Raw genomic sequence first — 13497 nt, 5'->3', positions numbered from 1 at the left:
ACAGACTAGATATACTGACTGGGGTCTACCATATAATAACAGACTAGATATACTGACTGGGGTCTACCATATAATAACAGACTAGATATACTGACTGGGGTCTACCATATAATAACAGACTAGATATACTGACTGACTGGGGTCTACCATATAATAACAGACTAGATATACTGACTGGGGTCTACCATATAATAACAGACTAGATATACTGACTGGGGTCTACCATATAATAACAGACTAGATATACTGACTGACTGGGGTCTACCATATAATAACAGACTAGATATACTGACTGGGGTCTACCATATAATAACAGACTAGATATACTGACTGACTGGGGTCTACCATATAATAACAGACTAGATATACTGACTGACTGGGGTCTACCATATAATAACAGACTAGATATACTGACTGGGGTCTACCATATAATAACAGACTAGATATACTGACTGGGGTCTACCATATAATAACAGACTAGATATACTGACTGGGGTCTACCATATAATAACAGACTAGATATACTGACTGGGGTCTACCATATAATAACAGACTAGATATACTGACTGGGGTCTACCATATAATAACAGACTAGATATACTGACTGACTGGGGTCTACCATATAATAACAGACTAGATATACTGACTGGGGTCCACCATATAATAACAGACTAGATATACTGACTGACTGGGGTCTACCATATAATAACAGACTAGATATACTGACTGGGGTCTACCATATAATAACAGACTAAATATACTGACTGACTGGGGTCTACCATATAATAACAGACTAGATATACTGAATGACTGGGGTCTACCATATAATAACAGACTAGATATACTGACTGGGGTCTACCATATAATAACAGACTAGATATACTGACTGGGGTCTACCATATAATAACAGACTAGATATACTGACTGGGGTCTACCATATAATAACAGACTAGATATACTGACTGGGGTCTACCATATAATAACAGACTAGATATACTGACTGGGGTCTACCATATAATAACAGACTAGATATACTGACTGGGGTCTACCATATAATAACAGACTAGATATACTGACTGGGGTCTACCATATAATAACAGACTAGATATACTGACTGGGGTCTACCATATAATAACAGACTAGATATACTGACTGGGGTCTACCATATAATAACAGACTAGATATACTGACTGGGGTCTACCATATAATAACAGACTAGATATACTGACTGGGGTCTACCATATAATAACAGACTAGACTACTGGGGTCCACCATATAACAGACTGATATACTGACTGGGGTCTACCATATAATAACAGACTAGATATACTGACTGGGGTCTACCATATAATAACAGACTAGATATACTGACTGGGGTCTACCATATAATAACAGACTAGATACTACTGACTGGGGTCTACCATATAATAACAGACTAGATATACTGACTGACTGGGGTCTACCATATAATAACAGACTAGATATACTGACTGGGGTCTACCATATAATAACAGACTAGATATACTGACTGGGGTCTACCATATAATAACAGACTAGATATACTGACTGGGGTCTACCATATAATAACAGACTAGATATACTGACTGGGGTCTACCATATAATAACAGACTAGATATACTGACTGACTGGGGTCTACCATATAATAACAGACTAGATATACTGACTGGGGTCTACCATATAATAACAGACTAGATATACTGACTGGGGTCTACCATATAATAACAGACTAGATATACTGACTGACTGGGGTCTACCATATAATAACAGACTAGATATACTGACTGGGGTCTACCATATAATAACAGACTAGATATACTGACTGGGGTCTACCATATAATAACAGACTAGATATACTGACTGGGGTCTACCATATAATAACAGACTAGATATACTGACTGGGGTCTACCATATAATAACAGACTAGATATACTGACTGGAGTCTACCATATAATAACAGACTAGATATACTGACTGGGGTCTACCATATAATAACAGACTATATATACTGACTGGGGTCTACCATATAATAACAGACTATATATACTGACTGGGGTCTACTATATAATAACAGACTAGATATACTGACTGGAGTCTACCATATAATAACAGACTAGATATACTGACTGGGGTCTACCATATAATAACAGACTAGATATACTGACTGGGGTCTACCATATAATAACAGACTAGATATACTGACTGGGGTCTACTATACAATAACATAATTATTGTGTACGTTACCCATTATGACAACCAGAACCTCTTTGCCATCCAAGTGAGAGGATAAACCCACAAGTACACGACAGAGTACATTTAATATCTGCATATGTACAATATAATTACTAGGTGTTTCACAGTGTTTAGGTATTTAAAAGTGTATCTTGGGGGGTACTTACTTGTAAATGTGTACTTATATAGTACAATATCCATTCTGACCCTAATTTTAAAGTTTATGAAGCGTCATGTGAGAAAAATAACACACTCATACCTGGAATATCTGCATAAATACTAGGTTGTTGCCAGTTGTTACACAGGATTGAACTATTTACAGTTTAAGTGTAACTTTATAGTTACCTATGAGCAATTTCTATAAATGTACTTATTACACATTACCAAGTTAAAATACCTACAAACAAAAGATGAGCAAAATAATTTAGTCAACATTGTTTCTTACAAAATAATAATGATTTTTATTGTTAGACTAATGATTTGATTAATTAGATTTAACAAATCTACAACGCATTCGAAAAGTGTTCAGACCCCTTAACTTTTTCCAAATTTTGTTACATTACAGCCTTATTCTAAAATGAATAAAAATATGTATTTTCCTTATCAATCTACACACAATGCCCCATAATGACAAATCGAAAACAGGCTTTTGGAAATTTTTGAAAATTGATAAAAAAATAAAAAAATGAAGCAGGTCCCCAAGAACACAGAGGCCTCCATCATTTGGTCAGGGGAGAAGGGGCTTGGTCAGGGAGGCCTCCATCATTTGGTCAGGGGAGAAGGGGCTTGGTCAGGGAGGCCTCCATCATTCTGTCGGGAGAAGTCGGGAACCACCAAGACTCTTCTTAGAGCTGGCCTTCCGGAAAAACTGAGCAATCGGGGGAGAAGGGGCTTGGTCAGGGAGGTGACCAAGAACCCGAAGGTCACTCTGACAGCGCTTCAGAGTTCATTTGTGGAGATGGGAGAACCTTCCAGAAGGACAACGCATCAAGTTTGCCAAAAGGCACCTAAAGGACTCTCAGACCATGAGAAATAAGATTCTCTGGTCTGATGAAACTCTTTGGCCTGAATCCCAAGTGTCACGTCTGGAGGGAAACCTGGCACCATCCCTACGGTGAAGCATGGTGGTGGTAGTATCATGCTGTGAGGATGTTTTTCAGCAGCAAGGACTGGGAGATTAGTCATGATCAAGGGAGATACTTTTATTTATTTAACTAGGCAAGTCACTTAAGAACAAATTCTTATTTTCAATGAGGTCCAAGGAACAGTGGGTTAACTGCCTTGATCAGGGGCAGAACGACAGATGTTTGCCTTGTCAGCTCAGGGATTCAATCCTGCAACCTTCCGGTTACTAGCTCAACTTTCTATCCATTAGGCTACCTGCAGCCCCATATGAACGGAGCAAAGTACAGAGAGATCCTTGATGGAAACCTGCTAGCTAGGTAGCCAACACTAGGCTAGCTAGGTAGCCAACACTAGACTAGCTAGGTAGCCAACACTAGGCAACACTAGGCTAGCTAGGTTGCAAACACTAGGCTAGCTAGGTTGCAAACACTAGGCTAGCTAGGTAGCCAACACTAGGCTAGCTAGGTAGCCAACACTAGACTAGCTAGGTAGCCAACACTAGGCAACACTAGGCTAGCTAGGTAGCCAACACTAGGCTAGCTAGGTAGCAAACACTAGCTAACTGCTAATGCTAAATTGTCTAGCAGAATTCAGTTTATGCTAAATCATCCAGCAGAATTCATGTATCCAAAAAAGCTAAACACATTTCCTGGAAAACATATTTTCTTTCTCCTGTGTTTATGTTTTTGACCTATAACACTTTGTTTCTTTTGCGGCAATCTTTCATGTCTGGATTTTGCACACTGACCCTCTCGACCCCTTTCTTTGCACATTCGATTGCCTCATTATTTTCTGGGTGTTGCACAAATGGGCAGATATTGAACCTGGGATAAATAAATAATTGCCATCCCATCCAAAAGTGAGAATGTTTCTCAACAGTGAAACTCTTGCAAGGTTTAATGATGGAATTAGAGTTTGTTTTATGACCATTTTAAGTGCATTTATAAACCATTATTCAATCAAGATTTTGCAAGCACAAATTACTATCTCAATTTTAACCATAACTGTTTATTAATGAGTCAAAAAAAAGTGCAATTGTTGGTTACATTTACATTACATTTAAGTCATTTAGCAGACACTCTTATCCAGAGCGACTTACAAATTGGTGCATTCACCTTATGACATCCAGTGGAACAGCCACTTTACAATAGTGCATCTAAATATTTTAAGGGGGGGAGGGGGGGTGAGAAGGATTACTTTATCCTATCCTAAGTATTCCTTAAAGAGGTGGGGTTTCAGGTGTCTCCGGAAGGTGACAAATGGTTAAAGTCATTGATCCATTGTCAAATGCACAGTTAGGCCTAAACGATTTAACCATTTAAAGTGTGGCTTTTATGCCGTCTGTGAACCTGTTTTTCTGCCATTGGGCACCCGGACTCCAGATCTTTATTGCAGAGTTGTGACAATGAGGTGGTCTGTTTTCCATTGGCACGTATCATTGTGCAGGCTGAAATAGAGTGAAGTTGGGATGCTATTAGAAGCTTTAACATTTGTAAGAAGCATACATTGTTACCCCCCTGTAATTACAGACTGCAATTACCAACAGTTACATGTAGTTACTACTGTGTAAGTACTACAATTAATTTCAATACTTGTTACAGATGTAAATACATCGTGATAAGGACCCCTTAAAATGAAGCTTAACAAACCATATTTGAGTGATTTTAAAAAAAGGCTTCTAATTGTAGTTAATAACAGTATGTTTCGTAATTTTACCAATAATGCAGTGCAATCTATATGTATAACACAATTACATGTACTGTACATTCTACCGTGTTTTACTTTTGAATTGACGGAAAAGTCTTACAGTGTAGAATTGTTCGAACGTACATTTTTCTCCGCAGTCAACAGAGGGGGCACTAAAATGTATTTTTTTCCACGAGGTGGGGTGCCCCAAAAGGCTAGAGCCGGCCCTGAGCGCTACGGTAGAGGCGGTCATAACCCCGATAATAAATTAAAGATGAGGAGAGAGTGGCGACCTGCACCTGCATAGCTGGCCCGGCACAGCCCTTTGACCGCTTCACCACATGTTGGGAAGGAGGCCTGCATGCATGCTCTGTGAACTGCCGGTCTCAACAATTGAAAACTGGTTAAGTTATCAAATCAAATTGTATTTGTCACATATACATATTTAGCAGATGTTATTGCGGGTGTAGCGAAATGCTAATACACTCTGACAGCTAAAGGGTTACATTGGAATTAGTAGGCCTAATTAGTTGGCTCGTCCATGGTCACTTCATATCAAATTCTTCCTCTGTTCTCATGTAGGCCAAGGCCTAATTTGACCTATTTCCCAAAACACACTCAATTTAAATAATTATGAAATACATGTTGTATTTCACTAATTGTACATTTGTAAATTGTACATAAGAATGAGTTATTAACTGACTTGCCTAGTTAAATAAAGGTTAAACCAAATGTAATTTAAAAAAAATAATAATAATGGCAAACGAATATTTCCCATCAGCTCTTTCAGATAAATTATTGAAGAAAATGTTCACAGTTTTAATGAACCAGATCATTTATTATATATAAGCCTAAAAGTGTGATTGTGTTTTATTGTAGTGTAGTAAAGTGTGATTGTGTTTTATCGTAGTGTAGTCTATAACCAAAGACAACTTCTAATGTCCAGAGAACAATTACATATTTATGAAAAAAATGAATTTAATAATAATAATAATAATAATATATGCCATTTAGCAGACGCTTTTATCATTTAGTATCATCCAGCTGGTACAGACTTTTTCATCATGTTTTTGTTGTTGAATTATTTTGCAACATTTTAGACAACGCACAAAGGGAATATACTTATATAATGCAATTCCTTATATGCCTGGATAAGTTGTTTATAATGTAATATTTTTCAAAGGAACCTCATTGTGGAAAAGATTGATAAAATAAACGTGTCTTGCATATGGCCGTAGTCATACTGTGGACCAACTCAACATGTTCTCAAAGCTGCCATGTATTTAAATAACCCCCTATTTTAACGACCGACTCAACATGTTCTCAAAGCTGCCATGTATTTAAATAACCCCCTATTTTAAAGGAGCGACTCAACATTTTCATTTTTGTATTTTATTTAACTAGGCAAGTCAGTTAAGAAAAATGTATTATTTTCAATGACGACCTAGGAACAGTGGGTTAACTGCCTTGTTCAGGGGCACATGTTTGTTTCCTTTACTTTTTGTATTCATGGCGGCACCAAATTGAAGGAAACGGCTTCAACATCTATGGTCCCTCAAAATATATGGTCCCTACAACAGAAGCGTCGGAAACACACATGTAAAATCGATCTCCGAATGAGTCTTCTCTCCCGTGGTTAAGACAAACAGAAAACTCTTTCGGCCCGATCAACATTGTTCCTATTGTCCGGTGTCACTTTACGCTGCACCGCTCCCTAACCTATTGGTTGTCAAGGGGATAACCTCTACATTCCTAGGATGTCACATTTACATCACACTTATTGAAACACCAGTCTGTTGATCTATAGCTGACATTCTGGAGATTTCTTCTCATGTCGCAGTATGTCTATCATAACTAACTCCCCGGTCTGTCAGTCGGGGCAGGCAGGCAGGCAGGCAGGCAGGCAGGCAGGCAGGCAGGCAGGCAGGCAGGCAGGCAGGCAGGCAGGCAGGCAGGCAGGCAGGCAGGCAGGCAGGCAGGCAGGCAGGCAGGCAGTGAGAGTTGTGTTTTGTATTATCTAGTCCCGCATGCTGACAATGTGTTTTCACAGAGGCTTTTGTTGTGTCAACTTTCTAATCAACCCAATCTGTACTGTGTCACGTTGTCTCACTAACTCCAGCTGCTCACACTGATTGGGAGGTGATTAGGTAATGTAACCACCAACTAGGCTACCGGCTAACTCCCCAGTCTATAGGCACCTCAATAGCAGCTATAGTAGGCCTGTCAGTGCTTTAATAAAACATGCTAGGCCTATAAGAATGTAATAAAATTATATGAGAAACCAAGATTTTATAATCTAAAATAAAGATGCTTCATGAAGGCCTAATTCGGCCTACTGCATGACAAAAAGTCAATTCTATCCATGTACAAAATGCAGCCTTTGGGATAGTTTAGTCATATCTTGCAGCTGATTATAATATTATTGAGTATTATTTTGAGTAATATTTTAATACTAACTAGATCTTCAAAGCCACCTTGAAATTCTCTATTATGTTGTTATCTAAATTTGAATACAAAATGAAATCTATTTTTTGTCTTTGCCTGCAAATGTGAATATCATTATTAGAGGCCCAAACAAATAAACAGCATAAACATCGGGAAAAATGCATATTACAGACGATAACCAACTAAAAGCCCAACATCTAAAAATACTATAGGCCTATTATTGTATGAAAGCCTAAATGCTGTTGACTAATTTAGAATTGAATAGGGCCGAATTGGGATTTCTCCCCCAAAAAACAATACTAGTTCATACTAGTTCATCAAAAGGCGAACGAAACTGACATGTATACAAAGTTCTTCCCGTGTATCAATTGATAGTGCTTCTTACCATGGAATTAGTCCTATAGTATAGGCCTTCATTACATCACGAGGCCATCTTATACCAAGCCACCTATATCTATCTCTCTCTGCTCCCCAATATTTTGATGAATCATTTCCTCGTTCTGTTTAGATTGTAACTGCACTCCGTTTCAAACGTTTCCATTGAGAAAGAAAACGTCCGGAACAGCCAATAGGTTCGGTGGGTTGAAAACGAGCCAATCACGATTAAATCCGCGCGCACCCAAATACTTCATAGGGGTGGCGCTCTAGCTCGAGCCTCGGAGAGAACCGTGGAGCGCGCCGGTGTGACAGACCGCTTCAGGACAACGTCTGTGTTTGTCACGTTGGGACATCTCTGTATTGAACAATAATTAAACAGCAGATTATCAGCGGTGTCTGTCAATGCTGTTATACAGACACGTCCATCAGCTCAGAGCGCACTGACTAGAGACAAACTGCAATAAGGAGCGGATGGATGTTGCCAGACAGTTTAAATCTGTTCTGGAGGAGCCTGCATTGAGGTAAGTCTAAAGGGTTTACTCATTTATGTAACTCGTTTTCGACAAAACCACAGATTGGAGGGAATACACGTTATTGTTATGTTTTTGTTAATTTCTCATGTATATGTTTATTGGCCATTTATTAAACTAGCATCTTATGAAGACACTTGCGCACAGTATGAAACACCAGTCCATAGGGCTTTTAGAGGTTGCCCGCAAGGATATAATGACAGATAAAATGGGATCATTATTTTAATTTCAGATTGTACTGACTGCAGTGGGGCAACCGTCGCGTGAGTCAGAACTTGGAAAGAGTACATTAGGTACGAGGCACCGGGAGACAGGCGGCAGATATGATGAAGGATATCTCCGGTCCGGAGTTTGAGATCGACGTGGAGAGTCTGGAAACCGAGAGCGACGACCAGGACCGGCCGGACTACAGCTCCTCTCTTCCCGGCGCAGAGTACGACGAGCCGGGGGCCAAGGGAGATGACAAGCCGCCGGGGACCATCAGCCCCGAGAACTGCGAACCGAGGAAGTTGAGCCGGACGCCGAAGTGTGCCCGCTGCAGGAATCACGGCGTGGTGTCGTGTCTGAAGGGGCATAAGCGGTTCTGCCGCTGGAGGGACTGCCAGTGTGCCAACTGTCTTCTGGTGGTGGAGAGGCAGCGGGTCATGGCGGCTCAGGTGGCACTACGGAGACAACAAGCTACAGAGGTGTGTGTGTGGACCTTTCTAAAGTCCTATACATTACTATTTTAAGGTGTGTGTGTTTTCGAATGATCGAGAGGGTGTAAAACTCCTTGGTTTCACCAGGATTTTGGGGGGTAACAATGTTGGCGGTACTGTAAATCTCGATTTTCTTAATTGTAAAAAAAAAAAAAAATGTTTTGTCTTTCTTCAAACAGACAAATTGGAATTGAAATCATACGGACTGAGAGAGAAGTAGCACATTGTAATACATACTGTAACGAATACTATTTTTTAATGTTCAAGTTTAGTTTTAGTTTATAAAGTTTATTTTATTTATTTTCACACCAATCAAAGTAACCTGTTGGGATGATAAACTCAGAATGGGATGACAGGAAACCTTACCATCATCTAAATCGTAAATCCAGATTACTAATTATAAGTACATGAAAATACATCTTGGTATTAGTTTTTTTTTAATGGGACTGGTATTAAATAATAATTTGAAAACACCATAATATGGCCTCTGAAATAATGACTCGATTTAATTTATTTGTTCTGTAATTTTATCAGGATAAAAAGGGAATTTCTGGGAAGCAGATTCCAGCAGAGAGAAGAGCTATTTACCAGAGACACATCAGACCATCAACCATGCTGGCTAAGAGCATTCTGGAAGGTAAGACAGTTTGCCTTGTTTACTAGTAATGGTGATACTGCTTATTCTATTATATTGTTAGGTAATGCAGTCTGTCCTGTTTACTAGTAATGGTGATACTGCTTATTCTATGATATTGTTAGGTAAGGCAGTCTGTCCTGTTTACTAGTAATGGTGATACTGCTTATTCTATTATATTGTTAGGTTAAAGGCAGTCTGCCTTGTTTACTAGTAATGGTGATACTGCTTATTCTATTATATTGTTAGGTAAGGCAGTCTGTCCTGTTTACTAGTAATGGTGATACTGCTTATTCTATTATATTGTTAGGTTAAAGGCAGTCTGCCTTGTTTACTAGTAATGGTGATACTGCTTATTCTATGATATTGTTAGGTAAGGCAGTCTGTCCTGTTTACTAGTAATGGTGATACTGCTTATTCTATTATATTGTTAGGTTAAAGGCAGTCTGCCTTGTTTACTAGTAATGGTGATACTGCTTATTCTATTATATTGTTAGGTAAGGCAGTCTGTCCTGTTTACTAGTAATGGTGATACTGCTTATTCTATTATATTGTTAGGTAAGGCAGTCTGTCCTGTTTACTAGTAATGGTGATAGCAAATCAACTGGTGTTGTAGCCTATTTATCATCTTCTCTCCTTTATTAATATGTAATGATCATCTCTATCATCTCTATCATCTCCTCCATTATTACATAATGATAATATCTATCATCTCCTCTCCTTCATTAATACATAATGATCATCTCTATCATCTCTATCATCTCCTCTCCTCCATTAATACATAATGATCATCTCTATCATCTCTATCATCTCCTCTCCTCCATTAATACATAATGACAATCTCTATCATCTCTATCATCTCCTCTCCTCCATTAATACATAATGATCATCTCTATCATCTCTATCATCTCCTCTCCTCCATTAATACATAATGACAATCTCTATCATCTCCACTCCTCCATTAATACATAATGATCATCTCTATCATATCCTCCCCTCCATTAATACATAATGATCATCTCTATTATCTCCTCTCCTCCATTAATACATAATGATCATCTCTATCATCTCCTCCATTAATACATAATGATCATCTCTATTATCTCCTCTCCTCCATTAATACATAATAATAATCTCTGTTATAATGATGTCGCTTCATCTTTCTCTTCTCTTTCTTTCTTGTAGTGTTTCTTGGATTTCTGTCCCTTTCCGTTTCAATTAAACCTCCTCCTCATTGCTCTGTGGCCAGTTTAACTTCCGTAAGCACAGACCTGTTATGATCCTTATTTTCTAGGTTTCAAATAAAACTTTGCGGGCACAATAAAATTGTAGATTTAAAAAAAACACATTTTAGTCTAAAAGCAAAATGAATACTTCCTAGTATACTAGTTTAGGTCAACCGAGTGCCAGACATATGAAAGGACCTTTGTTAAATGTTTAAACTATTGATAAACCTTGATAATCCAATATGCCGGACTCCAGAATGTAACCTTGATATAATTTAATTCACTGCAATTAACACATCAGATATACTTCAGTAGTTACTTAATAACTGAACCAAAACATCAAGTCTAGCCCTGAATTAAATAGCATATTATATTAGTATTATATAGTATTATATTAGTATGATACAGTATCTCTATGTTGTCTAACCTCCTCCCCTGTCTTGTCTCCTCTCAGGGTATCGTCCGGTGCAGGGTGACCCGTACATGGGGGCCAGCCCCCCCCTCCCACCCCCCCTCAGCGACAGGATGAGGAAGAGGAGAGCGTTTGCTGACAAAGAGCTGGAGAGTGTCATGCTGGAGAGAGAGTACAAGGAGAGAGAGCTGCTAGAACCCTCCCAGGCTGCTACAGCCTCTCTGCTCTTCCCCAACAGTCTGGTCCGCCATGCTGCAGAGTACAAGTCCTATAAGACGGCCTACTCAGCCTCCGCCCCGGAGGAGCCTCACCACAACAACAAGGACCTCTGTCACTTCCTGTCGCCCAGCTGTGTGGACCTCTCCTTGCAGTACTCCGCCGGCCCCGGCAACATGGAGCTCATCTCCTCCAATGTCTCCGTGGCGACCACCTACCGCCAGTACCCTCTGACCTCTCCGCTGACGTCTCCGCGGGGGTTCATGGTGTGGCCGCGTGGCCCCTCCCTTCTGTACCAGCAGTGCCTGCTCAACGCCACGGCCGTCCAGAACATGAAGCCAGGTGTGGCCTGGGAGCCCAGAATGATGGCCGCCGCTGCCGCAGAGAGCCTGCCACCCGACTTCGACATCATGGCAACCGCCACCCCCACCTCAGCCACCAAGCTGAAGGGTTCGAGATTTGCGGCGGGCCTCCCCGAGAGTTCTGAACCACAGCTGCAGGATGGCCCCGTACAGTCCCAGGCCCCTCTCACCCAGGGGGAGCACTGCAAACGATCAGCCTTCTCTCCACCGAAGAGAGGCTTCGGACAGGCCTTCCCCCCTAGTACACCTCATCTCCAACCTCACTCCCACCCCCAGCCTCACCCTTACCCCCCTAGCCACGAACATGTCGTGAACAAGCTGAGCAAGGACAGCTCCAAACACACACTATCCATGAAGCTCAACTCTTTTCACTCACTCATCCAGCAGACACTGAGTGAGAAGGCTAGGGCCGGGGCTGGAGAGAGAGAGAGGGTCGGAGTAGAGGTAGGAGCTGGGGCTGGGGAGAGAGCTGGGACCGGGGTCGAGCTTCGGGGCCCCTACTGTAAAGAACTGCTGGAGGAAGCAGCCAGAAAGTACCGTGAAGGACCTTCTAAGGACTTCTACAGTTTCAAAGATTCTGATAGATACAGTAAGGAGTTTCTGGCTACGTCAGCTGGGACCAAGGTGGTGTCCAGCGAGTCCCTGTCCTTCTCTGTCGAGGCCATTCTGAAGAGACCGTCACCTGCTATGAACAGGGCTTCACAGTAATAACAGTCATGTCTATCTGATGAACAGGGACCAAAAACCTGCCTGGCAATTTGTGATACCTTGGCCCGTTTTTCTGCTCTGAGGTCTCCGTTATCGACTAAATAATTACTATTTTGCACAAACCCTGAATTTAGACTGGCCCACTGGTCTACAGATGGACCAACCATTTGCCCAACTGCCCTGTAGACAATCCGTTTCTCACATGGGCAAACACGGACACACACACGCACACACACACACACACACACACACACACACACACACACACACACACACACACACACACACACACACACACACACACACACACACACACACACACACACACACACACACACACACACACACACACACACACACACACACACACACACACACACACACACACACACACACACACACACACACACAATTAGATGTATGTGTCTGACACTGTGCTTGCTGTTGTCATAACTCTCAGTACAGAAACACTTCCACCAGTAAAGGACATGTTTATATGGATGTTATATTTTATACCAGCGTAAATGTAAATCTCTTTATGGTGTAGAGTATTTAAATGTATCACTTTAAATGTTGCCATGTAATGTGTCAATAAACTTTATAAAGAGTCAACCTCTATTGTATCAGGTTTGGTTTGTCACTATATAGTGTGGTAACATTACATTTGATTTAATTTAACCCTGATGAGGTTTTCAATATGAACAGAAAACTACTGGTCTAATATGATGAGGTTTTCAATATGAACAGAAAACTACTGGTCTAATATGATGAGGTTTTCAATATGAACAGAAAACTACTGGTCTAATATGATGAGGTTTTCAATATGA

At 40.5% G+C, this 13497-nt stretch overlaps 1 protein-coding gene across 1 annotated transcript; it reads left to right on the top strand.

Annotated features, from left to right (window-relative positions):
- The first annotated feature begins 8175 nt into the window (after positions 1-8175).
- On the top strand, positions 8176-13273 carry dmrt2a (doublesex and mab-3 related transcription factor 2a). Its single transcript, XM_046348807.1, has 4 exons — positions 8176-8405; positions 8647-9100; positions 9647-9749; positions 11427-13273. The coding sequence occupies exons 2-4, from the start codon at positions 8738-8740 to the stop codon at positions 12668-12670; spliced, it is 1710 nt and encodes a 569-aa protein (XP_046204763.1). The 5' UTR covers positions 8176-8405; positions 8647-8737; the 3' UTR covers positions 12671-13273.
- The last annotated feature ends 224 nt before the right edge of the window (positions 13274-13497 follow it).

Source organism: Oncorhynchus gorbuscha, linkage group LG05 (assembly GCF_021184085.1).
Source record: "Oncorhynchus gorbuscha isolate QuinsamMale2020 ecotype Even-year linkage group LG05, OgorEven_v1.0, whole genome shotgun sequence".
NCBI lineage: Eukaryota > Metazoa > Chordata > Actinopteri > Salmoniformes > Salmonidae > Oncorhynchus > Oncorhynchus gorbuscha.
Note: the sequence above shows the minus strand (reverse complement) of the source record. Positions and strands in the feature narration are given on the sequence as shown.